This window comes from Raphanus sativus, chromosome 7, assembly GCF_000801105.2.
Source record: "Raphanus sativus cultivar WK10039 chromosome 7, ASM80110v3, whole genome shotgun sequence".
Classification (NCBI taxonomy): Eukaryota; Viridiplantae; Streptophyta; class Magnoliopsida; order Brassicales; family Brassicaceae; genus Raphanus; species Raphanus sativus.
In genome coordinates, this window is record NC_079517.1 from 21,051,107 (window position 1) to 21,079,084 (window position 27,978).

At 34.9% G+C, this 27,978-nt stretch overlaps 2 protein-coding genes across 2 annotated transcripts; both read left to right on the forward strand.

Annotated features, from left to right (window-relative positions):
* The first annotated feature begins 2,203 nt into the window (after positions 1-2,203).
* LOC130498082 (uncharacterized) lies at positions 2,204-4,482 on the forward strand. The gene is made up of 8 exons (XM_056991428.1): positions 2,204-2,302; positions 2,491-2,659; positions 2,751-2,850; positions 3,309-3,468; positions 3,539-3,735; positions 3,810-3,846; positions 4,012-4,221; positions 4,309-4,482. The coding sequence occupies exons 1-8, from the start codon at positions 2,204-2,206 to the stop codon at positions 4,480-4,482; spliced, it is 1,146 nt and encodes a 381-aa protein (XP_056847408.1).
* Positions 4,483-5,051: 569 nt separating this feature from the next.
* On the forward strand, positions 5,052-9,017 carry LOC108858706 (uncharacterized). The gene is made up of 6 exons (XM_018632588.2): positions 5,052-5,410; positions 6,411-6,866; positions 6,978-7,350; positions 7,466-7,962; positions 8,066-8,718; positions 8,848-9,017. Exons 1-6 carry the CDS (start codon positions 5,052-5,054, stop codon positions 9,015-9,017), a joined length of 2,508 nt encoding a protein of 835 aa, XP_018488090.2.
* The last annotated feature ends 18,961 nt before the right edge of the window (positions 9,018-27,978 follow it).

Consider the following 27,978-nt stretch of genomic DNA (forward strand, 5'->3'; position numbering starts at 1 on the left):
CTCCTGATTTGGCTATCCACTGACCTTGCGTCATCTTGGAATCAAAGACCAACCAAGAGAAAAAGCCGTATGTAAGTGAGTGATAAAAGTTTTGAGAGATATGAAATGATAGAGATATTGACTTAACATAACTCACTATATATACTACCACCTTCTGAAACCCAAAATAGCCAGTGACATCAATGACAAGATTCGAGATTTGTAAAGAAAAATGAATCAGGTCCTGACAATCATCCATCACGAGACCGAATAAACCTAGGTAATTATGATGATAATACCAAAAATCAAGCAGAATCCCTGATTGAATAAAACTACCTCTAATCCCGCCAATCTGATACCAAGTGTGCGAGATTATAGAAATCCCAGATCCCCTTCGGAGTAAATGAAATCGATTACAAACCCCATCGGATCTCGCTTTAGGAAACCCGATCCGCAAGTTTTGTATAGATCCCCTTTTACCGCAATCTACCATCTCCGATTCCACTTCCTCGCAATCATTAATCTCCCTCTGAGGAAAGGGAAAACCGCGAGAACCCATAGAGAAACCATAAGTGCTGAGAACCCAATCGATCGAACAATCATCGAACCATAATCTCACAAAACTCAATTTGATCTTCATTTTTTCAAAATCGCCATTATCGTCGCCCTAGGAGAGAGAATTTCTTCGTTATAAATAATATTTGATATCTACCGTGTATCGTGTTTCCATAAAGATTATTTGACATCTACTGTTTACCTTGCAAATCGTTTATTAAAGCCCATTAATTCGATTGATTGCTTATACAACGTATTGGGCTTCCGATTGCTTAACCCATCTTTATATATTAAGTCTCTCCTAAAACATAAACCTCTTATATTATAAATAGCCACTTTCATTATCGAACACGCACCTTCAACAAACGAAAAAAACAAAACAATGTCTATTAATATGCAAAGAGGAGAATCGAGAGAAACTAATGCAATCATCCCAGGTCAATTTGATAAGAGTTTGACAATTAAACGCAGTGATGATGTACCATTATCTACATTCATATCAATTTTCATAATCTTTACTCGATGGTTTTATATTAACATGTTTTTGTTAATGAATTTGATACAAGTTTCGTCCGAATTAAGTGAAAGAGAAGATGAAGCCGATGCTATTTCAGTTCCAAACGGATGTGGTCATTTAAAAATGTTTGTACTTCAAGGGGAGAACTATCATCCAATTGGAAGTTACAAGCCTACTACAGAAGACCTTCCAAAATTTGGAAAACTATACTAGAATCTGTTTAGAAACTTAAAATGCATTTACTTTGGTTTGTATTTCTATAAAACGTTATGTCAAAGTTCCCATTTAATTCAAAGGATTTAAGTTCTATCTCTATCAAAGGATTTCAACTAGACAAAATCTAAACTCGAAGAAAAATAACTTATAATGAATATTATTGGTTTAACTTTGCCTCATGTCCTTGATAATCATTCTGCACATCCATTGTATACGTGTTAGTCAATACACATAATTTGGGAGTCTTATTATCTACACTATTAAATCAAAAGTTCCGGATAATTATTCAAAACATATCACATTCACACAAACCAAACAATGTCAATGATCAAATACACAGTTTTGAATCCAATTGGAAGTTCGGGATATTTGTTTAAAATATAGCATTGAATATTCTCTCTAATAGTTCTATATTATCTGTAATTGTTACCAACTATTAATTATCAGAATAACACAATATAGAAATAAATATCAAAAGATCTCCCGATTTAATGTCATCGATTCAAAAGTAGCAACATAAAAACAGAAATTTATTATATTGTGGCTGCTTTACGGGATCATCACGCACAAAATCTCATATATGGTAATTAATTAATTAAATTTACCAATTTTTGAATCCTAAAAATAAATCCGATTATCAAGCAAACCCGAAAAAGATCACCGAATATACCACGAGCACAAATTAATTCTATTTTCCAAATACTAATCCTAAAATATAGTCTAACAGTAAATAATATCCCCCAACTTTCTCCCCAAGTTTCTCCTAAACCTAATCACGTTACTTAAAAATGCTCTATATATAAATAGCTAGCACCGTATTCCTATTCAACCTCACGCTTCCAATCAAACTAACAACAGAACAATGGCTGCTAAAATGCTAATAAAACCATCGAGAGGTTCTAATGATAAGGTTGCCGTAATCGAGGAGTTGAAACCATGGAAAACACCTGGTTTGTTCATGTCAAGGTTCTACACGCTTGGAGACAAACCATTCAATCAGTTGATACCATGGAATTCGTTTTGGTTGATGAGACTGTAAGTGTTCTTTTTTCTATGAGTTATATCTTAATTCCATCGTGAGATTATAACTAGAGACTTATATTTATTTTTTTGTGAAACACTTTTAAGGGACAAAAAATCCATGCAACATGCAAGAGGACTTACATTGAGAGTAAGGGAGACTTCTTACGGTTGGTTGTTGGCGCTACATCCGGAATTTCCAGGTTTCTCCTGCTGGTGGAGCGTATCGAACCACGAATCATGCCTGGAAGATTGTTTTCAATCAGAATACGTCCATTACCCGATCTAATCATTCTAACGATGAGTTGTACCTAGATTTGGTCGACTTTCAGACGGTTTTGTCTGGAACACTTGATGACAATCTACTAATTGGTAAGACTCTATTGTACTAAATTTTGTATAGACTTTATTGCATATATAACCTATACTAAAGCTATAAGTCTCCTCTCAAACTTTTTGCTAGATGTTCTGGGTCAAGTTGTCGATTGTGGTGAGGTCGAAACCATCCAGTGTGCCGGGGGAAAGCAACGTAAAAAGCTAGATTTGATTCTAAGCGACATCAAGTAAGTTACCAGATTATTTTTTGAAAAAATCTATGCCATTTGTCTATAGCATAAATATATCTCTAATCTTATTTTCACTGACCTTCGTAGTGATTCCCAACAGCCTTGTTGCATATGGGGCAACTTAGCTGAGAAACTCCATTCTGCAATTAACCAAGAAGATAGAACGGTTACTATGCTGCTTGAGGTTTGCTAAGGTTGGGAGGTTTAGAGGTATAAAATCTAGATTGGAATCGTTATTCAGAAACTAAACTCGATGAGAATTATTTATCTACATTTAAATCTCTTTTTATGTACCTTATAGGAGACTTGCAAATCTCCAATGCATTTGATGCATCCCAAATGCTGATAAATCCTCCAATACCTAAAGCTGAAGCATTTAAAACTTTGTAAGTTAATGTTCTTAATCTTCTCTTCTACTAAACATACTACTGATATTGCTAATGTGTTTTCGACAGGATCAATGCTGATGAGAAATTTCTAACATCATTTATGAGTAATGAGGACAGTCATGAGGACAACAACAAACAAGTTTCGCTTTCAGGGAAGCGAGGAAATCGTGATAAGTGGTTACTCTTTCCCTCTAAGAGCATCCAAGAAATGATAACATCAACTCAAGTATGTTTGTTGTTGTATTCAGTATATATATTTTGGCTATACATATGTGTTAAATGCATTGTAATTGTAGATTGATAGATGCCTGGTGAGATGCACAGTGTACGCCATTGATATAGATTGGTCGTGGTATTATTTTGGATGTAAAGCTTGCAACAAAAAAGTGATCAAAACAGGAACCCAAGTTAAGAAACTGAATGTTCAAGAGATCGTCACTCATAGTTGGTGGTGTGAGACTTGCAAAGACACTGTCTTCGAAGTTTCACCGAGGTAAAAGCATTTTAAATTATTTTTAAAAAACGAGGCTATCTTAGTTTTATACTTATATCATCTATTTTTAACAGATTCTGGCTGCACTTGATGATCAATGATGATACAGGCGTATCAAAGATAATGATCTTAGATAAGTTGCTAATGGGATTGTTTCTGAAACTCCAGAAAAACTTTTGAATGGAAGCTGGGATGAGGTATTTTTTTGTGAACTATCATGACCTCATCGATTGCTATATCTATTTTTTTAATGAAACTGATATAAATATTGTTCAGCTTGAAGATCCTACCTTATTGCCCGAATGTATTACTGATTTGATTGGCAAAGACTTCACCTTCGGAGTCTATGTTGAGAAAGAAAATGTTGCCTACGGTGCTGAAATTTATAAGGTGGGGAAAATCTACAAAGACAAAACCCCCTCTGTTTCTAATGTAATCACTACTGGTCAAGACAATAAGCCTTTGTCAATTACTTATGTTGATGAGGTACCATTATCTAAACTAATATCTATATCTATGTACTCTTCTCTGTTGTTTCGTCTTAACACTATTTATTAACTCCATATGATATAGGACTCACATGACATAAGTGAAAGTCAAGAAACTGCCAATGCTATTTCTACACTATCCATTAAGAGAAAAGAAGAGGAGACTAACGAGCAGGGTGATCTAAGTTCGACATCAAAGAAGCCTTGCATAAGGCTTATCAAGCTTGAGAAAGTCGAGCAGGCTAAGAAGAACGATTGAAGACTCATTTCGAATCGTTTTATTTTCATTTGAATTTCAGTTATTCCTGCTTTTCTATTTAGAAATACTTATTATGGTTTTTGTTTTCCTCATTGTTAACATTGGTTTTTTATATTTATGCTGGAGTTTTTGCTTAATTGTTATTTTCAATATACCCAATTCGTTTCACTATGATTGAAATACACAACTATTGTCTTTTAGTCAGTTTAAAATCTATAGCATTGTTCTTCACGAAACAAAGTATCCCTCTTTTATCATAAAATAATATTTTGGGATGATATGTCAATAAGCTTTTCTTTTTTAGACATTTACAATATGCAATTTTACTTTATGTGATATAAAGTTGATGTATCAATGACACACTTGTGCATCTCAAGAGGCATGCACCACAAAACAATTTTCAACATATTTTCTCACCTCTTTAAATACCAACTCTCATTACCTATTCCTCATCACTAAATTTTATCTTTTGGCTTTCCTCTACACTAAATGTTATCGCACTAAACACTCAGAGTTCTACTTCTTCCTCTTCTTTCACATTCTATCCGCCAAAAATCACACTTTTACAGATGAGTTCTCAAGGTTCTGTGAACAACGACAACATCATTAACAACACCGGTGATACCGATGACTACGACGATTACCTAAACCCGGAAACGCACACCTATTTCAAAAACCTAAACCTGCGTTATTTTGCTTGCTGTCCAATCGAAATAATCGATGAAAACAGAAAGCTCATGGAGCTTTGCTTGGAGCATGGAAATCCTGAGGCTCACTACATTGAAGACATTATTAAATACTTCACAGACAAAGACAAACACAAATGTATTTACCATCTACGCCAATCGTCCATAGGCAACAATGACAACGGTACGTTTCTCTTTGGTTTGTTAATGCTTTCTCTAGGTTACTATCCTAGGGGTAAGAAGTATTTGGACAAACTCAATTGGAGAGAGAACCCCATTACGTCGGATCAATGCTGGGAAAGAATCAAGAACTCACTACTCTTCATCCCTATTGGAGTACGAGACCCGCTACTATACTAATATTGTTAATCTCCGGCCACGCAAAAGCTGCCATCTCGAAGATAACATGGCTTTGGTGTGCACTAAATGTTACTACTACAAGAGTGCAGCCTCTTTTATCAATTTGCTGGAAATGCAGTCTAAAAGGGCGGTTTATGTGGTTTATCTATTCATCTATGCAATAACTATCTATATGTATTATGCTATTTTCTCTATGTAATCTTCCTTTGCATGTGTTGTTCTTGAAACTTCCGTTAAATGTAATAGTTACCTTTGGGTTTTTCTATGTTTATCTATTTATATGTGAAATGATCAATGTATTTTGAGTTATTTGTCTATGTTTAATATGTTAGTTATCAATATCTTTAAAGGTCGTTGACTATGTTATTGTTTGTTACTATAGAGATATTAAATGATATTGTTTTTAACACAAGTATAAGTGAAGTTATTAATATCTCCAATAACAGGATTTACTATTGTATAACATGAATCATCATATCTAAATTTTTGGTGAAATTATTTTTGGTTGTTATAGAACATACCTTATCACCCGAGATGTAAACAATCTTTGTACAAATGTGATCCCCATCGTTTTGGATATGTGTGGTTTGATCTCGAACCATGTGATACCTATAGATAACCATAGTTTGTTAGTACCAATAATTGTGAAATAATAAAAGGTGTTACCTAATCAAGATACTTATAAATAACATAAAAGATTTGTTAGTTATAAAGGATGTAAATATATGGTATACCCGAGATTTCAAAGTAAGAGAATATCCTCTAAGTTGCCATCCGTGCTTCTATTATTGGGTATTACTATTTCCACGAATGATTTACATGTATTATGATTTGATACAAACTTTCTAATACTGACTATTGTGCTGGTTTTTTGTTTTGCAGAAAGTACAGGAAATCTACAGAATCCTCTAAAAAGGAGAACGTTCGGAAGGAAGTAATTGAGATGTTACTCAAGATGATAAATGAAGTGAACCCATATGTGCATCAGTTTAGATCTGCTAGGGATAGATTCAACACGAATCCGGAACAAGCATTCCATATGCGCATTGTTAGCAGTCGTGAAAAAGATGGAAGAACATATGACACTCCTAAAGCCTCTGAGGTAGCAGCATTAATTCCGGGTGATTTCAATTTGGACATGGATAAAAGAGATATTGTCTTGCAAGAGAAGCAAACCGGTTGGCTAAAGAGGATTAGTGAGATTCACCCATCTTATCTCGCACTTCAATATCCTCTCATATTCACTTACGGGGAAAATGGCTTCAGACTTGGGATTAAGAAAAGAGAAACAGCGGCTACAGCTAAACTAAAGAAGAAGGATATCAGTATGAGGCAGTGGTATGCATTTCTTTTATTTGAGAGAGAGAACGAATGTCACACACTACTTAATTCTAAACGATTGTTTCAGCAATTATTGGTCGATTCTTATACATCTATTGAGGCAAACAGGCTCTGTTTTCTACGGATGAACCAAAAAAGCCTCAGATCAGATAGCTATGACTCTATAGCTCAATCAGAAAACGGTGGAAAAACAGATATGCATGACAAAGGCACTGGATTTCTGCTACCAGCCTCATTCACAGGAGGACCGAGATACATGAAGAACTGCTACCTAGATGCCATGGCCATATGCAAATATTATGAGTTTCCTGATCTGTTTGTAACATTCACTTGCAATCCTAAGTGGCCTGAAGTCACTAGATATCTAGAGAAACGCAATCTTATTGCTGATGATAGACCCAAAATCATTGGAAGGATTTTCAAAATCAAGCTAGATTCTCTCATGTATCATCTAACGGATAAAGAGTTACTGGGGAAGACAGTCACCTGTGATTTATATGTTATTTTCAAATGATTAATTTTCTTGGCGTTGCTAAAAATATGAGAGGATAGTCTAACATTTTTTGTTTTTGTTTTCAGCAATGTACACTGTTTAGTGGCAAAAACGTGGTCTACCTCATGCACATATTCTCTTATTTATGCATCATGATTCAAAATTTCCAACCACTGATGACATCGACAAGGTTATCTCTGCGGAAATTCCAGACAAAGAGAAAGAACCAGAGCTTTATGATATTGTCAAAGATATGATGATTCATGATCCTTGTGGAGCTGCTATGAATTTTGCTGATAAAACTACTGTGAACAAAGACGGCTTTCCTGTTTATAGAAGACGAGAACAACCGGGGAGATATGTTGAGAAGAATGGAGTTAAGTGTGACAACACTTCTGTGATACCATACAACAAAGAATTGTCTCTTCTCTTTCGAGCTCATATCAACGTGGAATGGTGCAATCAATCAGGGTCTATAAAATACTTATTTAAGTATATCAACAATGGCCAGGATCGTGTCAATGTTGCTGTGGAGCCGCCAAACACAGAAGAGATGAATGAAAAGAAGAAAAACGAGATCAAAGACTTTTTTAATTGCAGGTAAGGGCAGCCAGGTTTAATTACTTAACTGTTTTTTCTCAATTTCTATATTACAAGTTTTTTCTAAGTGAGCTCTTAGTAAATTAACTTATCCATTATTCAGGTATGTCTCTGCCTGCGAAGGTGCTTGGAGGATCTTTACGTTTGATATTCACTATAGATCAACACCGGTCGAGAGAATCCAGTTTCATTTACCAGGTAAACAAATCATAGTTTTCAAAGATGATGACACATGGGAAGAAGTGAGCCGGAAATCAATTGAGAACACTATGTTTATGGGCTGGTTTGAATTGAATAAGGTAAGTGCAGTTGCTCGGACACTCACTTTAGCTGAGATTCCAACAATGTTCACGTGGAATAAAGGAGCCAAGAAGTTCCATGATAGGAAAAGAGGATTCGCGATTGGCATAATCAATTATGCTCCAGGAAAGATCGAAGAGGCGTTCTATCTGAGGGTTTTGCTTAACATCGTGAGAGGTTGTACATGTGATGAGGAGATTAGAACGTATCAAGACGTTGTTTACGAAACATACAAGGAAACATGTTTTGCGATGGGGCTGTTAGAAGATGATCAGGAGTATATTCACGACCTCTTGAGAGCAAGTTTTACCGAGACGGGAAGTTATATGCGTCAGGATGTTATGATTATGCTCATGTCAAATACTTTGTCAAAGCCAGAAGTCGTTTGGGAACACTCTTGGGAATTACTTTCCGAAGACATTGAGCATATGAGAAGAAGGCTATTACACATACCAGGTACAGTAAGATGCATTTAGATTTGTTAAATATCTGTGGTCTTGACATGATTATTATTGTTATTAACTTAATTTTTTATATGCAGATCTTTGTTTAAGTGATGAAAAAAAAAACAATATGCACTTATAGAGATTGAGAAGCTTCTAAAGATTAACGGTTTGTCTTTGGAGAATTGGAAAGCTATGCCTCAACCGATTCCAGACGTTGTTAATAACAATGTATTGATCATGGACGAGCTCAGTTACGACCGTGAAGAGTTACATTATGTGCTTCAACATGACATTCCAAGACTAACATAGGAACAAAGAAAGATTTTCGATGAGATTACTGATGCGGTTTTTACACAACGAGGAGGTGTTTTCTTTGTAAATGGATTTGGTGGTACAGGAATAACTTTCCTGTGGAGATGTCTTTCTGATGCAGTACTTGTCAGGGGTGAAATATGTCTAATGTTGCTTCAAGCGGGATAGCCTCTCTGTTGCTTCAGGGAGGAAGGACTGCACATTCTCGATTTGCAATTCCCATCAATCCTGACGAGTTCTCTACTTGCAATCTTATAAGAGGATCTGAGCAAGCGGATCTGGTGAAAGCTGCTTCACTTATAATTTGGGACGAAGCTCCAATGATGCACAAGTATTGTTTCAAATCATTGGATAGGAGTATGTTGGACATTTGTCGAGATAGCGAAAACAAACCTTTTGGTGGGAAAGTTGTCGTTTTTGGTGGTGATTTTAGACAAGTATTGTCTGTCGTTAATGGAGCTGGAAGGACTGAGATTGTTTTGGCTGCTCTAATTTTTTCTCATCTATGGAAGCATGTAAAGGTTTTGCATTTAACCAAGAATATGCGGCTTCAGTCAAATAATTTGTCCCCTGAAGAGGCAAAATATTTGCAGGAGTTCTCACAATGGATATTAGACATTGGAGACGGAAAGATTGGTGACGGAAACGATGGAGAAGCACTTATTGACATTCTAGAATAGTTTCTAATACTCGATATTGATGACCCAATACAAGCTATAAGCACAGAAGTCAATGGAGATTCCACTTTGTTAACCGAGAAGGAACCAAAATTTTTTCAAGAAAGAGCTATATTATGTCCTACAAACGAGGATGTAAACATGATCAATCAACACATGCTGGACAAGCTTGATGGTAAGTACAGAGTTTCTAATTTTTATGTTTCCATTTTGTCCACTAGAATAACGTTCTAAGAACTATAATATATTGCAGGAGATGAAAAAATTTACTTAAGCTCTGATTCCATCGACGCTTCTGATATATCTTCACACAACGACCAGGCTCTCACTCCAGATTTTTTAAACAAAATTAAAGCGTCATGACTACCAAATCATAGTCTCATCTGAAAGTTGGTTGTCCAGTCATGTTGCTAAGAAACATAGATCCTGTTGGAGGATTGATGAATGGAACTCGGCTCCAGGTTACAGAACTGTATGACTCCATGATAAAGGCAAAGGTTATTTCAGGGGAAAAGGTTGGTCGAACTATTTTTATTCCCAGGCTTTCAATAATTCCTTCTGACAAAAAATTGCCATTCAAAATGAGGCGGAGTCAACTACCTACTGCCGTGGCTTTTGCTATCACTGTCAATAAAAGTCAAGGACAAACATTGTCTGAAGTGTGTATTTTTCTACCTAGACCGGTGTTTTCACACGAACAACTATATGTTGCTGTCTCCAGAGTGACTTCTAAGAAAGGTTTGAAGATTCTTATTGTTGACAGCGAAGGCAAGCCTCAACGCAAAACAAAGAACGTTGTCTTTAGAGAGGTTTTCGGTAATCTATGATTGTCTTTTTTAGCAAGTTTTTATAACTTTAAAAGAGTTTATTTGCTTTTGAAATGTTTTTTGTTTTGACTCGTGATTTGGTTCTAAGAGGATTATAATGTTTTAATTCATGTCGAGGAAAACACATAATGGATGAGGCTCGAAAGCCTCACTAACAAACAATGTATGTTTCTAACAAAACATACATTTTATGCCAGAGAAGTCAGATGTCTGATAATAATCTCAAAAACAAATCTTACATACACTGCAATCAACTTTTTTCAAAGACCTATATTGCAATCAACATTAGTCAAAAAAAACTTCCGGTTTATTTTCCTAACTACCAGTTTCAGTTCAAGTCCTAATTACTAGAATTTGAATCTAACTAAACATACACTTACTTTTGTTTGTATTCCTATGCTGTTATGTCCCAGTTCCGATGTTCTTCAAAGCCAGAAAATCTCTTTCTCTATCAAAGTTACTGCTCGACCTGCACATGGACTATATCTTTTAAGTAAGTAAACAGACTCACTAAATGTAAAAAAGATACAGTCGGATACTTATATGTCTACTGGAAAGCTTTGCTTGAACTTTGACTCCTGTATATACATTTATAAGAGTATCAAAATTCTTATACACCATGAGTAGATATAGCAGAGAATGAAAATAGAAAGTTCTACCTAATTTTAAGTTATAACTTAAAACTATGCACAAGCAAACATCAAAAATACATATCTTAACAAGAAAATATGACGTTACTATATATAATATATATTCAATATTAAACACATACGATCCTATATGTTAGTCTTGAAGACAACTTCAAATGGGAAGTATAATTCCACAGGCTAACCTTTACTAAAATATCCTTTCAGACAAACCTTTTCAAACCTTTATTTAGAAGCAAGATTTTAATACAAACCTTTTCAATTTTGGACTTTGATCGTTGAAAGGAATTTGAATGTTTGTTTCCAAAGCTTTTCTCAATCGAATCGAACACACTAGGATGTCGACTGCTTCGACTCTTCTCGAACACTTCAAAACAAACAAGATAAACATATTGTTAATTTGGTAAACAGAAGGGAAGAAGGGTCAAAACAATTACCAAATTGTTGTCTTCCGAAACCCTCTATGACGCTCTTGAACTTGTCGGAGATGAAGACAGACGGCAAATTCAGTTCCAAAACTAACTGAAATGAAAATTGTGGCCGATGGAAGATGTTTAAGATGATTTGTAAACCTAAAACTACTCTTTCTATTTAATCAAAAAGAAAAGTGAGAAAAGATTACCTGCTATAGATCGTAGAAGGTGAGTTGCCCATTGATCTAGAACTCAAACAGGTTCGTGCTTTAGAGAGACAGAGAGACTTTTTTTATTCATCGATTAAGAATGTCTTTTTCGGATAAAACATTTTCCAGGTTGTTTTTCACACAAAATGTTACTTGACCGAAATGGCCCATATCAATGCATTAGGCTCATTTTGAGTATATTATAATCCACCAGAATCAATTAAAAAGCCCTATTATGAATTTAGTGGATTATATTAATACCCATTAGTAATCTAAATAAAATTACAATTCATTTATACTTTTGTAGAAATTAATTTTAAATTTCTAAAAATGAACTTCTAATAACAAAAAAAAATTAATACACTTTATATACATTTTATGTCAAAACAAATTTTATGTCAAAAGTCTAATAACATGATAGGAACAAATTTGTTTTGACATAAAATTTACAATTCATTTAGAGTTTTGTAGAAATTAATTTTAAAAGTAACTGTACACATTATTTTTCTGCAAATAATTGTAAGTTTAATTAGTATAGATGTAGTCCCTAATAAAAAAATCTAATTTTACAATACAAACATTTTTTATAGATTAATACGTGTTAGACACCTAAAAAAAACTTCTAATAACAAAAAAAAATTTAATACACTTGATATATATTTTATGTCAAAACAAATTTGTTACAAAAAAAAATACTACGTAAGAAGGAAACATACCCGCCCTCTGAGGGCGGTCCTCTGAGGGCGGGTCAGGCTCTAGTAAACATTTATAAGTTCTGTCTGATTGGTTAAAACTTATCCATGGTCTCCAATTTCTGTTGTTTCAACTAATTGAATAGATTCAACACAAAACCAGGTCATTTTTCATTGTTTTTCAACACCCTTACTGCACTTGAATCAACAGTTGAATAATTGTTTCAACACTCTCATTGCATATAGTCCAAGTTATACTAAGTACTATTGTGTTAGTTATATCGAGTTACATTGAATTAGTTATACCAAATTCTACTGAGTTATATGTTATACTAGTCTAACTATTAACAATTACTGACTTAGTTGACAATTGTACAAAATAACTATCAAATAAAACAACGACCAGATACAAAATCGTAGATCTAGAATTTACAAGAAGAAAACAAAATCTTACACAAAAAAAAATTCAGAATCATATATCTAGAATGTAAAAGAACAAAAACAGAATCCTACATAAAGAAAACCCAGAATCATAGGTCTAGAATTGTATATCCAAAAAATTCTATATACCTAGAATCATAGATCTAGTTTTAGGTAGAACAATCTTAAGAAAAACCGCCATTTCAACTTTCGTCATCTCTTCCGCCATGGTTGAACCGCCGTGGTCTGACTAAATTAGGTTCAGCCGCCATATATTTTTTGCAGAAAAAAAAGTGAAGAACAAAGAACCGCAGAGAAAAAAAAAAGAAAAGTTTTAAAGAAAGAAAAAGAAGAAAAATTTAACAGAAAAAAGAAGAAGATAGGGGTCGAGGAAGGGGGAAGAGGGAAGGGGGAAGACAGAAGAGGGAATAGGGAAGGGGGAAGAGTGAAGATAGATCGAGAAAGTCGGGGATCAAATGCTGGAATGGCACAAAAGGAGTAAAAAAATCTGGAATGAACCTTTTATTTTTGTATTTAAAAGATGAAATAAAAATAATTCGGAAATAGGAGGAAAAGACTTAAAACTAAGAACTTCAACTTAATTACAAACCCAACCACCCAAACCCATCTACCCGACCCGACTTTGTAACCCTAAATCCCAATCTCTCATTTTCAATATCCCGACACTTCTAAAACCAACAGAGATTTCACAATCTCATCTCTCAATATCTCATCTCAAATCCCTCTAATTAGTAATCAAACTCAGATTCAAGCATCAATCATCTTCTCAATCTCCAATTTTATGTACACACTGAACCATGCCGCCAAAAACAAGACTCGCCATGAAGAGGAAGAAAAGAACGCCGGAGAAGAACAAATCGCCTGCGACGAAGAAGAAAAGTGTGACAGAGAAGAAGAAGAATGCCGCCGCCGTGAAGAGAAGAGAACTGGCGGCAAGAAAGAAGAGGGACGCCGTGAAGAAAAAAAGAGAGACTGCCAGGAAGAAAAAGAGTGGAGCCGCAGAGAAGAAGAGAAAACAAGACAGTGGTGTCGATGGTGAGTCCTCGACGAATCCAAACAAGAGGGCTCAGAACCGCGTAAGAGAAACCGTAACATCTCCACCGGTACATCAAGGCCATCGTTCCCATGCACCATCAGACGAATTACCTTCTCAGGCCGATAGGGAACCGGCAGATATGGAGGTTACACCAAGCCCAGTGGTTCCGAGTGAGCCACAAAAATCAACTACTCCTGCACCTAGTGAGGCCGAGAATCCCGTGCAACCTCCAATTACCTCACTTTTAGTTTCAGGCTCTTCTCCAAAGAGTCTTTCTCATCGTGTAGACAACGAAGGGAAAATCCACAACGAAGATGAGGAGATTGGATCTAACAACAGAGACTCACCCCCACCCCACCCGAGGCTGCCATTGACAATGAAGCACAAAGAATGGTAAACAGTTCAATTTAAAATGGTTTTGATTGAGTAGTTCAACTGGTAATAAAATGTTGTAACTAGTACAAATAAATGAATGAAATTAAAAGAGTGAATATGGTGCAACTAGAAATAATGTGTTATAAACAGAATTGGTGCAACTAGTATAAATTGTCTTACTGGTACAACTACACATCTTATACGTGATCTGACTGGTACAACTAGAGAAGTATTATTTGTCTAACCAGAACATTCATTTAGTTTATTATGTATAACTGGTTTAACTATATGGTGTTGTTTTCCTAATAACTAGGCTCACTGGTACAACGGGTAATATTTTTTTTAGTTTAATTAGTGTAACTGATACAGCTAAGTGATTTTCTGTTGTATAACTCAGTTATTTATTCAGTGTATTTTGTGTTTTAATTTGTGTTTTCAGGTTGGGGAGGAGAATATGGACGTAGAACCAATGAGACCTGTTGGTTTTTTCTTCAAGCCGAGCAAGTATGAGACGGTTTGTAAGCTCTCCTCAAGGTGCAACCAACATGATTTTCTGGAGAAAATTGATAAATTTGAGGAGTCAGAGAAGAGTTGGTTTAAGAATCACCCTCAGTTCAAGCATTTATTTCACATGGATTGTAGCACACATAGAAAGGTTCAGGGACTGTGGATGTTGCTACTTCGTTGTATGCATACGAAAAAGGATCGACAAGCTTGGTTTGGAGTAAACGGTGTTCCAATTAGATACTCCATCAGAGAACATGCCCTCCTCTCTGGTTTACACTGTAGAGCATACCCTGAAAACTATCCGAGCATAGAGAAGATGAAGTTTGCGAGCAGAGGGAGGATGACGTTTGCGACAAAGCATTTTAAGCACCTGCAGAAGAAGTCTACAAAGAAGAATAGGAAGAAACAGGGTCTGAGAGTGACAGAAACTGATGTTTTAGAGAAGCTTCTGAAGATGAAGGCTGAGAGGGGTAGTGATGAACATCTGAAGATGGCGGTTCTTTACTTTTTGACCAGAGTAATAAGAGGAAGGTCCAGGAATGGGTACTTCATTGAGCCTTTCATTCCCCAGGCGGTAGATGATCTGGATTTTTGCATCAAATTTCCATGGGGCCGTTATACATTTGATGATTGCATGAAGGAGATTTTTCACTTCAGAGATCATTTCGCTATGAAAGAACTCGAAGATAATATGCAGTGGACCTGGGTTTATTAACCCTTTGGAGGTATATGAATTATATTTGTCATAAGCATATTTGTTATTATATAACTAATATGATTATGTGAAAAGTTGTGCAGATATTGGCTTTTGAATGTATCCATGTCCTTAGGGAACGTTTCAGAGATCCTGATCCAAAATGTCTCGCAGATTGCCCAAGTATGTGCAAATGGAAGTACAAGAGGACTGGGACAACCGGATTTCCATTGTAGGATAATTATCAAGCGCTTGGAAACACAAAGGTAAAAGATTTTAATTTTTAAGCATTGTTTATGATTTTTTCTTCAAGTTCATAGTTAATTTTAAGTGTGATTTGTTGTTGGCCATATTTCAGGTGATTTCTTGTATCACATGGAGATGAAGCAGAACTCTTGTACGAAATCATGGATGAAGGGGATGCGGAAGACGTGGAGCTGATAGATGATTCGGATAAGCCAGGCATAGCCGTTGACGGTTGGAACCTGATCCTTATGGAACCAGAAGGAAAAATATTTTGGGAGGATCTATTCGAGATGGATGTGAGGACCCAGCAGACCACACAGCAACAATCCGAGCCTCTTGGTATCTTGGAAGGACAGGAGGAAGAAAGGGTGTGTGAGGAACCCGAGGCAGGGGGCGAGGCAGGTCGTGAGAGTGTAAAAGAGCTGGATTTGAGATTGAATAAAAGAATGGACGACGGATTTGCATTGAGGGACGAAACAATTCGTCTTCTGGAAGAAAGAGTAAAGGAGCTGGAACAAGACAAGATTCAAAGAGAAAATTGGTCATTCCAGTTTGGTGAATATGTAACCGGTGAGGCTTCAGGAGGCACAAGAAGAGGTAATTGGTTTTTTAATTGCTTTAGTTTTGATGCTGAATTTGCATTGGATTTGTTTTGATGCCGTATTCGTTTTTATTATGGTGATGAAGAGGCTCAGAAAGATGGTGACAAGCAGGGTGATTGAGAGGCTGAGAATGATGGTGATGAAGATGGTGACAAGGATGGTGATTGAGAGGCTGAGAATGATGGTGAGACAGATGTTGATGATGGCGATGAGAGACAGCTAGAGGAAGAAGCTGAGATGGATGGCGAGGATGGCGAGGAAGAGACTGAAAAGGATGGTGAGAGACAGCTAGAGGAAGAGGCTGAGAAGGATGGTGAGGATGGCGAGGAACAGACTGAAAAAGGATGGTGAGAGACAGCTCGAGGAAGAAGCTGAGAAGGATGGTGATGATGGCGAGGAACAGACTGAGAAGGATGGTGAGAGACAGCTCGAGGAAGAAGCTGAGAAGGATGGTAATGATGGCGAGGAAGATACTGAGAAGGATGGTGAGAAACAGCTCGAGGAAGAAGTTGTGGAAAAGGCTGCTGCGGACAAGACCAAGGTTGGAGATGAGATGCCCAAGCGTTCTCATTTGTTGAAGTCTCCTTTTACGCCAATCTGATTTGGTTGCTGAACTAAGTTGTTTTTGGAACTTGTATGTGTGTGTTTTAAAACCTATAACTTATATGTGTGTCTTTTAAAACCTAGAACTTGTAAGTGTGTTTTATAACTGATTTGGTGAAAGAATTATGTTGTTTACGCCAAAGAGCTTGCATTCACAAGTGGAAAATTGGTAATGCTTGTAAAATGACATCAATTACACCAAAAAAATAAAACTAGTAAAACTAGTACAACTAGTGTTCAATTAAAACGTGTAGGAATCATCTAGAAACCATTAAAAACGTGATTCACATTAAAAACAATACAAAATGAAAGCAGAAAAAAATTGTATATAGTTTTACAGTTGCACCACTTTGTACATAGTTGTACTTTGTCACTAAAATCAGAAAATCCTAGTTGTACTGCATAAAATGTAATATTATCTCAGTTGTACCGTATCTTTACGTTTACATGGCTTTGCCTGGATTCAATGAAATCATCACAGTTATTAAAATACTTTTTTTGTATGTTTTCAAAAATAATGTGGACAAACAAGTTAACAAACCTTAAAAGTATAAGGTAGATCATGCAAACTTAAGTGATGGGGTTAGAATTGACAAAAAAAAACACAATGCAAAATCATAAGGAAACTATCTAAACACTTCACAGTTAGGCCATTTGATTGTTTTATTTGGAAAACATAAAGGAATTTTTGAATTTCCGAACCTAAATAGTTATACTAGTTATACCAGTATCGCTAGTCTTGTAAATAATACAGAGATGTACCAGTTAGACCAGTAGAACCTGTACTGGTTTTACTAGTTATACCAGTTGTACAAACTATTGTCCTGTCTGTCGGTATGCGAAGTTGTACCAGTTTTACCGGTTGTACCTGTTAGAGCAACATTCAGAATTCGACCATTACAAAGAGTAGCAAACACTTGAACGTACACAATATATTAAAACATACATAAAACATAATTAAGGCTCATTCATTGTTCTCACTTCCATCGTGTCCATTTCCATCGTGACCACTTCCATCGCTGCTATTTTCCTCGCTGCCACTTCCCTCGCTGCCACTTCCATCATTCTCACCAACCAATGGTGGATACTTCTTCTTTCTCTTCCTCCTGTATTCTCCTGCAGATGGGAATCTAGTAACTTGTAGTCTTCCTTCTTTTTCTCTACATATGGAGGGAAGACAACCTTAGATCGGATTTCCTCAGGTTTTTCAGAACTTTCCCACGTTGAATGATGAGGCATAGGATATATTGTCCTGTAATATGCCAAAGTCCACTGCTCCGTCCAGTAATACCTAGAACAATAATGTTCAGCCATTTCTCCACGCGCCATGATGGCAGCAAGTGCATAAACACAAGGATACCAATCAATATCAAAACACCTACAATAGCATGTTCCGTTGCTCAAATTAACAAAATAACCATGACCGTCCTTGCCAACCACATTGTAGTGACCTTCAAATGTATTTAGCTCGTCACCTCGAGCTTTTTTGCCTTAGGATAATTGTGATGCAATATCCCATGCACATGCAGGACTAGTATCTGCCTCTATGGTACGCGTAAAGATAATAGACGGTATTTGTTAAACCATTATGTCATCTTTGCCACGATCACATCAAGCATTGGCAACAATGCATATTTCTTTGGTTCCTTCATTACACCATTGATAGATTCAACAGTGTTGGTTGTGTCTATGTTGTACCTTTCTCCCGGAAATTTACATCTTGCCCATTTGGTCTCATGAACACTGTCATCAAGATACTCGACCGCTTGAGGATACGTTCTCTAGAAATCATTGTAGCTCTTTCTGAACTCCACCTCGTTGTACATGCCAGCAATTTTTCTAAATTTTTTGGCAACCCCTTTCTTGTGAACATTGCTGCATGCTCCGCTGACATTATTAGACAAGTGATAATTGTAATATCCATGGATCGCCAACGGGTACACCTCTTGTACTTCCTTGATGATGCTCTGGTTTCTATCAATACAAAATACAAGCTGAGGATCATCTGGTATCAAAGTTTTAAATATGGTCAAAAACCACTCCAAGCTCGCATTTTTCTCACCATCTACTACCGCAAAAGCAAGGGGATAATGATGATGATCTGGATCCTGAGCAGTGGCAATGAGAAGCACTCCTTTGTACACACTCTTTAGGTGCGTTCCATCCATTATTATCACTTGCCTCATCATCTTGAACCCTTCGATGCAAGCTCCAAGCGCAAAGAACATATACTTAAACTGGTTCTTCTCGTCCACTTCTAATCGTGTAATGGTATCAGGATTCATCCTTTGTAACATGTACAAGTAAGATGGCAGCCTAGCAAAACTCTCCTCTGGGATACCACGCAAGTCACTCAAAGCTTTACTTTTCTCTCTCAAAGCTATAGCATATGAAACCTTAACACCCAGTCTGTTCTTCACCAGAGCTATGAGAGTCTTTGGATCCAGAGTCTTGTATTGGCCAGGATAATCAGAGTGCACCACTGATGCGACCAATCTTGGTGTGCCTCTTTTCCCCTTCTTGGTTACACTTTCATCTCCCCGAGAGCACGTATGCATCTTTCTATACGTTCTGATAGAGAAAAATGCAAAGTTCTGTAGTTGTGCAGCTCATAAATACCATTTGCATCCAACCCCACGACATTTCAATATGTAAACCCGAGGATTCGACTTCATAATATCAACCTCAAAACAATTCGAATGCACACCTTTGTCCACTAAATCCCTCACTTCATCTTTAGTGGCAAATTCTTGATGCAAACTCATATCAATGCCATCATCCCACTCAAAATCTACAACTGGAGGTTCAGTTGCTGTAACAGCCGGCAACTCCTCCCTATCATCCATTTCATCACCCTCTTCATTGATTTTCATATGCTCACAGTCATCCTCTTGAATATGAGAACAATTTCCAGCTCCTCAACTCCAACAATTCCATCATTAGCTCTAGCACTCAGATTTTCTTCATTCATAGAAAACATCTCGTTACTCTGATTTTCTGAAACAATTTCGGTAACCTCCACATGCAAGATACTACGTCGGTTTTTCTTATCTACCTTCATTAAGTATCCCAAAACATCTTCATCATCCAATATATAACAAGGACTTTTATTATTCAAGACCAGCGGAAAGTATCACAGTTGAAGCTTGGTCGCAGCCACATCGATCTTCATTTTCTTGCTTATTCTATCAACCAGGTGAGAATATGTGATCTCTTCATATCTTCCTTTCATCACTAATGTAGAAATATGTTGGTCTCTTGGTTCGAGAAAGCACATGGCGAGACGAAGCGAGGAGATGAGCGCTTAGCGCTTAGCGCCTTGGCGACATAAAGCGAGTGCTTTGTGTATCCTGCAACCAAAAGGTAACCTCTCGAACACTATATGTATATCAGGCAACAACATAACTTGAAAAACCAAATCCATATAATAAAAAACCAATCCATAACTTAAAACATAACTGAAAAAAGCAAATGCAAACTGAAAGTAACAAATGCAAACACCAAAATAAAAGTTCAAAAGCAAATTAAAACAGAGAAGTAGACAATTCAGAGTCCTCATACTCCAACTCCTTGTCAAAACTAATACGTGAAAAGAGTATATACTTTTAGATATGGTAAATATTCTTCTTAAAACGGTTTTGTAATTTCACAAATTTGAATAAAATCTACTTTTTTCTACAGGTACAACAAAGCGATGTTTTTAGCGCTTTATTCGAATCTCCAAAGCGATACAAAGCGAGGGAAAGCGAGGGATTTATGTACCTTGCTTCGCCATGAGGTCCGCAAGCGATGAGGTCCTCGCTTAGGGTCGCTTTGCGCCTTGGCGCTTAAAACGCTCGCTTTCTCGAACCAAGGTTGGTCTACACAATGTTCAAAATGTATCACCACAGACCCATTACTATCCATCGTTCCTGAAAATGAGTAAAAAACCAACAATACCATTAGTACTTATACTAGTTATACGAGTTATACTATCGCAATAATGTTGATTATACTACTATTACCAGTTACACTTGTTTACATGTCACAGTAGTTATAAGTTATACTAGTAAAACCAGTTATACCACGTTCACTTCGCACATAGTTACTACAAGTTATACGAGTTGTATTATACCATACTCAATGTGTTACACCGAGTTGTACCACATTTACTAATGGTAAGCTTTCTATGAACAATGTCAGTAATACTAGCTTTGCCAGTTTAACTACTTTCACTTTTTATGAGAGTTGTACCAGTTATACTATCAGAACAACTTACTATATCAGTTGTACCAGTGAAACCGGTTGTACACGAATTTTGTGTTAGAAGTTTTACCGGTTGTACCATAGAAAAAAACTATTTATTCTATAATATCATGCTTCATAGTTTAACAACATTATATTAAACATTATAGTCTGACTCATAAGGTTAAGATACCTTTTATATGACTAAACCGAAACAAACAACAATAAAAAAAAGAGACAAAAGAGAGATAGAGGGTGAGAGTTTACACTTACCTCCCAATTTCAGAACCAAGGACGACACACATGTGATATTTCACGGGGTCCTAATATGTGTAAAGACTCAACAAAACAGAGGTAAAGGTTTGTGGATGAAGAGTTGAAGAAGAGAGCTTTGGTTAGTGAAATGAATGAATTTTCGTGGTGGTTGAGTGTGGTTGAGGAAGAAAAGAAGAAGAAGAAGAAGAAGAAGAAGAAAAAGAAGAAGAAGAAGAGTGATTTAAATTTCTGTGGGGCCCAGGCGAGAGAGAAGGATGTGAATAATGAAATTGATGGCCAAGATTAGAACAAGATCATAAGATCCGACGGGTAAGAGATAAGATTCATTAATGACATTGTTGTAAATATTTCATCCTTAATATCCGACGGCTCATATTAAATCGTGAAGAATTCTGATCCAATGGTTCATGTTCAACTATCATTAAGGTTAAAATCATAATTTACATACATCTGTCCCATGACAGATTTATTTTGGTGGTTCCAGATTTTTTTTGAAGCATTTGTCCCATAACAAATTAATGTCTGAAAGTCGGAGGGAGGGAGAAGAGAAAAGATACGATCGTGAAAAAATAAAAATTCATGGGATGTAATTATTTAGTAAGATTAAGAGTATATCTGTAATTTTGATACTTTGTAAATTAAATATATATTAAAAGAAAACAAAAATAATATAATGAGGATATCTTAGGCTTTTGTTTTTCATAGAAGGTCGTTGGAGACAATTTCTCAAGGAAAATAGGTGAAATGTTTAAAAACATCATCTAAAAGTAATTATTTTTGGGCTCACCCCTAGGTGAATCTCTAAGTTCACTAACCAATAAGAACAGTTATTTCAAAATCGAAATCATTTAAAAAAGGAAACAAAATATTGTCAAATTATATTATGTTTTTAAAATAAAAATAATAAAAAATAAAAATAATAATAAAAACAATATTAGTTACAAAAAAATTTTAAAATTTTTTTTTAACATCATCAAAAAAACATTGAACCCTAAACCCTAAATCCTAAACCTTGGGTGTACCCTAAACCCGTGGATAATCTTAAACTCTAAATCCTAAACCCTAATATAGGCCAAAAAAACAATTTTTAATATTTTAACGCCGTCATCAAAATACTAAACCCTAACCTTTAAACTCTAAGTCCTAAACCCTTGGATAATCCTAAACTCTAAATCAAAAACAGTAAACACTAAAATATTAAAAATAATAAAGCCTTAATCCTAATCCTTAAACTCTTTTTAGGATTAAGGATTTAGTATTTTTTAAAATAAGTCTTTAGTGTTTTTAATTTAGGGTTTATGATTTATCCAAGGGTTTAGAGTTTACCCAGGGGATTAAAGTTTAGAGTTTAGGGTTTAGTGTTTTGATGAAGGTGTTAAAATTTTTCGCATATATTACTATTTTTATTTATTTATAACCTTTTTATTTTTAAAATATAATATAAATTAACAATATTTATTTCTTTTTTTAAAAGATATCGATTGTGAAATAACTGATTTCTATTCGTTAATGAACCCATGAAAAAGTCATCTAAAAATATGTTCATATTCCTTGTTGTAGTTTTTAATGATCTAGAATTAGTTCGAAAAAAAAATATAAAAATTTGAAGTAATTGTGTTTAATTAACTTAGTGTTTTTTGTTGCTTTTGTAAAAAAAAAATTTAAAATAGTTTCAAAAAGAATTTTAGAAATTTAAAACGAAAATATGAAAACAAATTTGAAAACAATTTTCAGTAAAATTGTTATAAAAACTTTGAATTTGAAAACATATGATTCAAAAATATTTAATTTTTTTAAATTTTTTTTATTATTTTACTTACTTAAATAATTTATTTATATTTATATATCTATAAAGCAATGGATTCAATGAATTAAATAACAAAAAACATTATTTAAATAGTTGAATTATATGTTTTAAATTCAAACTTTTTATAATAATTTTGGGACTTTTTGTCAACTGTTTTCTTATTTTATTTTTAAATTTCGAATATTCCTTTTGAAATTATATAAAAAAAAAAAAATAAATAAAATAACAATGATAAAGATAATTAAATATAGTTACTTAGAATTTATGTATTTTGTAGAATTAATTCTAGATCCTTAAAACGCATAACAAGAAAGATTAACATATTTAGGTGATGTAGAGATTATATTTTTCTTGTTTTGTTTGGATGATGACAAAAATATACATGATAGAAATATCTGAATAACACTTATTATATATAAATAAGATATAAAATATAATTAACCAATAATCTGCTTTGAAACAGTAGTTTAGCATTTCGTTAAATGTGATATGAACCTAGGTTCAACCTCCCCCACTTACCGTTGTAAAAATTAATTGTAATATTTTATTAATTATTTAGATGTAAAAACCGCGTAAACACCCGTAAAAATAGCGTAAGTACCCGTAAAAAACAAGAATCTAGGGTTTATATTTTATATTATTTGACTAATGATGACACAATCAATGTATGCATAAATCTAAATATTTTTGTTGGTGTATGAAATTTGAATATATTATATGTTCATGTATCTTTTAGCATAGGGTCCGAGTGTATGTATTGATCGGGACCGTAATTCTATGTTGATGTATGAATTGACCAATTTTTCAAGAGTATACCATACCTAAGCATCTACAAAGTTTTTAGTAAATATTGATTTTTCTATCATCAAAAACTCAATTATGAATATATTGACTATTTTAAAATAAAACTAGATTTTAACTCGTCCAACCGCACTAATATTTATTTTCTGTTTTTAGTTTTTTGTTTAAATGATATTTGTAATATTTGGTCATAAATTTAAATCAAAAACTAAACTTTGCCATTGTAACATAAATTAAGATTAAAATCTTAATAAAATATTCTAATATAAATTACAATTATCCTAATTAAAAAATATAGGGATGGGTCCTAATTCTTTCCAATTCTAGCACTCCCCAAAAGAAAATTTATAAACTCAAAAAATATATTAAAATTTGGAATTATAATTTCTAATAAAATAATTATGTTAAAGAAAAATTGTTTTTTTAAAAGAAATTGTACTAAATGGTATAAATATATTTATATATTTAAATGTATTACATAATTGGTCATATAACATTTTAAAACATATAAATATTATTTGTTACTTTGAATAATTATATTTTGTGATTTTAACCGTTTAGTAATAGTGTATCATATAAAAAATTCCAATATTTATAACTAACTGGATTTATATATATATATATGAAAACATTACACTAGTTATGAATATATTATTTTATATTTTGTTTATATATTATATAAATTGATTATGATGTGTGATTCTTTACTTTATTATTTATTACTAATAAGTATTAAAAAAAAAAATTAATATGTTAATATAAAATCCATTAGGAAATATATTGGAAATTTATTTTGGTTAAGATTCGATTAAGCAAATCTAATATTTTAATTCTACGTTTTCACAAAAACATAACGATTTAAACATACCATCATCACCCAAAATATAACATGTTAGATCTTAAGAACACAAACAAAGTTTTTTGATTCTTGAAGAATGTTTTTGTAGAAACTTTCTATAGAACACTTTACGAATGTGCATAATATCAAATATATGAATCAAACTCACTAAAACAAAAACTAGTGGGTTGCCAGGAATCACGTCCTCAACTCGAGTGATCCAAAGAGATCAAAGACTCTGATGAGACTTCTTGCTATCCTCTTTCCTCGGTCTTCACTTCTTAAATTGCCTCTCTAAAACTATGTCCTTTCTTTGACTTATCTCTCAGACTATATTTAAAATTTATGACAGAAATGAGAACCCAACGTCCCTTTTATAGGATTCATATCTTAGAATTGATGAGTAAATGAAATGAGAATGGTGAGAATTTGAGTATGAAAGAGTCTGATTGAGAGTATACAATAGAATGGCTCAGGGAGAATAAATGTGGAGAATAAATGATGGGTATATGCTAGAGAGTATAAGTTATATGGAGAAAGTGTGTGTGATTTTAAAAGAGAGTGTTGGGGTCAAATTCGGTCATGACGGAATCAATGCCTGAAAGTCCTCGGAAAAATTCTTCTAAAGAGAAAATAAAAATAAGGAAAACTAAAACATCGTATTTTATTACACACTTCGAATGGACAATTCCCGAGCATCGAAACAAGCGACCCAACATTATCCGACACACCATCAGACAAGTTGGATACACAGCGACCAATTCGCCCAATGGAGAGTTGGATCAGTCTTATCCAGTCCTATGCCATGCATTCTCGTCTCCGAAACTTCCACATCTGGGTCTCGATCAAACTATCTCTTGTTTCGTCTCGATTGGAGTTACCGTTTGAAATTTACGATAAAAACTGTGAAGACTTGTTTTCTGGTATAAGTTCAAATCAATCATATAAAACGGCAACGGTTAACATAACACCAAGACTGCCTTGAATATACGAGTGATTTGAATTATTTTATAACAACCGACGTTGTATCAAGGATGATTTCTCTAAGAAATAGTAAAAACACTTAAAGTCGTAAAATGGCCCGAAAGGGTCTAAGACACGGCAAAAGTCCACTTACAATTTTAGACAAAGTTTAGTCCAAGGATATTATGACGGTTTATCTATTACTCACAGTAGAAGATAAATGTCAAGTCTGGAAGATAAATGTTAAGGGTCCGAAGATAATCATGAAGATTGAGAAAAATAGAATATTTCCACAAGAAGATAAACACTGCCTAGGCCATAAAAGGAAAGTTCAAACCGACTTAAGAAGAAGTATATAAACGATGCTAAGGCCAAAGACGAAAATAACTTTTAGTTCTTAGAACTCTCTGCACTTAGAGACCATAGGCTTTGTTCTCGACAAGTTCGGTTTCTATGGCTTGCACTTGATTACTAGATGAATTTACCCATGCAGTTCGATCTTTTGTTCACTCTTTTAATTGAACTACACACGGCTTGATCTTCGAAAGGGGTACGAAAGCAGTCTTTCATAAGGTCCAGTTCAAAATCTTTAAAACCTTTTTCGTCTTTTTCATCTATTGTTAAGTGAGTTGCGGCCACATAGGTTTTTCTCGACATAGGTGGTAGCGCTAGAAAACTTAGTCTCATTTTACTGTCTATGTTTTATGATTTTCCTTTGTAATCTCGTTTCCATACAATCGTTATGTGCGCTTTTGTCTATGGAACGCTCATACACAAATTCGAAATAAGGATCTACTGTTTTCTAAACTCGATTTACTGTCTTCAAATATTTTCCGCATTTATTCGGTTACTTCTCGTTGGCTCTCGCAGAGAATACGGACCTCTGGGAAATTTAGGGTTTCCTAACTTTCCTTATTTTACGGAAATCGACAGTTCGAATTTCGGTTATGCAAAAACATGGACGAGAACCCTAGACCTCGCTATGCAAAAACATGGACGAGAAGAACCTAGACCTCGCTCGAGAGCATTACAAGTAATTTGCGTACAACACACTCCTTTTACTTATATGATATTCACTTCTCGTAAAACTTACGCGAAACATCCTTCGTTTAGCCACACCAAGTTATGCGAAGAAAATTTCCGAAACAAACGTAACAAGTTTTACGAAGAACAATTTGAGAATAGCTAAAAACAAAGTCATATGACTCGTCTCGCAACGAAAAAACAAAACTTTATCTCTTCGCACTAAGATCTTACAGATCTAATTCTTTAGCCATGCGGCTCGCTGGCGTCTGCCTCCCATTTCCCTCGGTTCTGTCCGAGCAGGCGGTCATCGCGCACAGATTCTTTATCGAGCCTCTTAGGTTTTGTCTTCACCATAGAAAAACAAAATAATTTTTGTACGACTATATGAAACATTATACGAAACATTCATCGTATAACTGATACCTAAAGTGGAAAATCATTTTTAACACCATTGGCCATCTTAGCACGAAAAACTCCGACTTGGCCCATCAATCTCGAAAAACGCTGTTTAGCCCTCAGCTAATCCTATAAAAGTCCGAATCAGAATTCGACATCCACTTTAGGAAAATTCTAAACTAACATGACCTTAACGTTAACACGAACGTGCCATGGTCTAATCTGAGACCAGCAACGTCGTCGGCTATGCGGCTGAACACATCCTTCAGACCAAGCCAAAATGTTTGAGCGACCACTGCTCCATCCAATCACTTAACGGCAAAACAACAATCCACAATTAGTCGAAAAACGCCAAGTGAACAGATCCTTGAAGGTCAGAAAAAGATGGTTGTTGATTTAAATCAGAAGTTGGACTCCGTCCACATTGAGCTGAATGGGAAATTTAAAGCTCTGAACACTCATGACAAGGAGCTTTACATTCAGTTTCAACAGATTTCTAAGGTTGTGAATAAGATAAAGACCTAGGTTGTTTAGATTGCAGAAGCTGTGAAGAAGCAAAGACTCCAATTGGGGAATCTGAGGCAAAATAGAGGCACTAGGTCAATGTCATCATAGGTCATGATCTTTGGGAAGTGGCTAAGCAAGAGAAGCTGGAAGA

Bases quoted from the DNA above. Each gene is read 5' to 3' on its own strand.
- LOC130498082 (XM_056991428.1), top strand. From the start codon at position 2,204: ATGGAAAACACCTGGTTTGTTCATGTCAAGGTTCTACACGCTTGGAGA. The intron at 2,851-3,308 runs GTAAGTTACCAG...TGTTTTCGACAG, and splicing joins TTGATTCTAAGCGACATCAA to GATCAATGCTGATGAGAAAT. The intron at 4,222-4,308 runs GTACCATTATCT...CATATGATATAG, and splicing joins CAATTACTTATGTTGATGAG to GACTCACATGACATAAGTGA.
- LOC108858706 (XM_018632588.2), top strand. From the start codon at position 5,052: ATGAGTTCTCAAGGTTCTGTGAACAACGACAACATCATTAACAACACC. The intron at 6,867-6,977 runs GTATGCATTTCT...TGAGGCAAACAG, and splicing joins GATATCAGTATGAGGCAGTG to GCTCTGTTTTCTACGGATGA. The intron at 7,351-7,465 runs GTCACCTGTGAT...TACACTGTTTAG, and splicing joins AAGAGTTACTGGGGAAGACA to TGGCAAAAACGTGGTCTACC.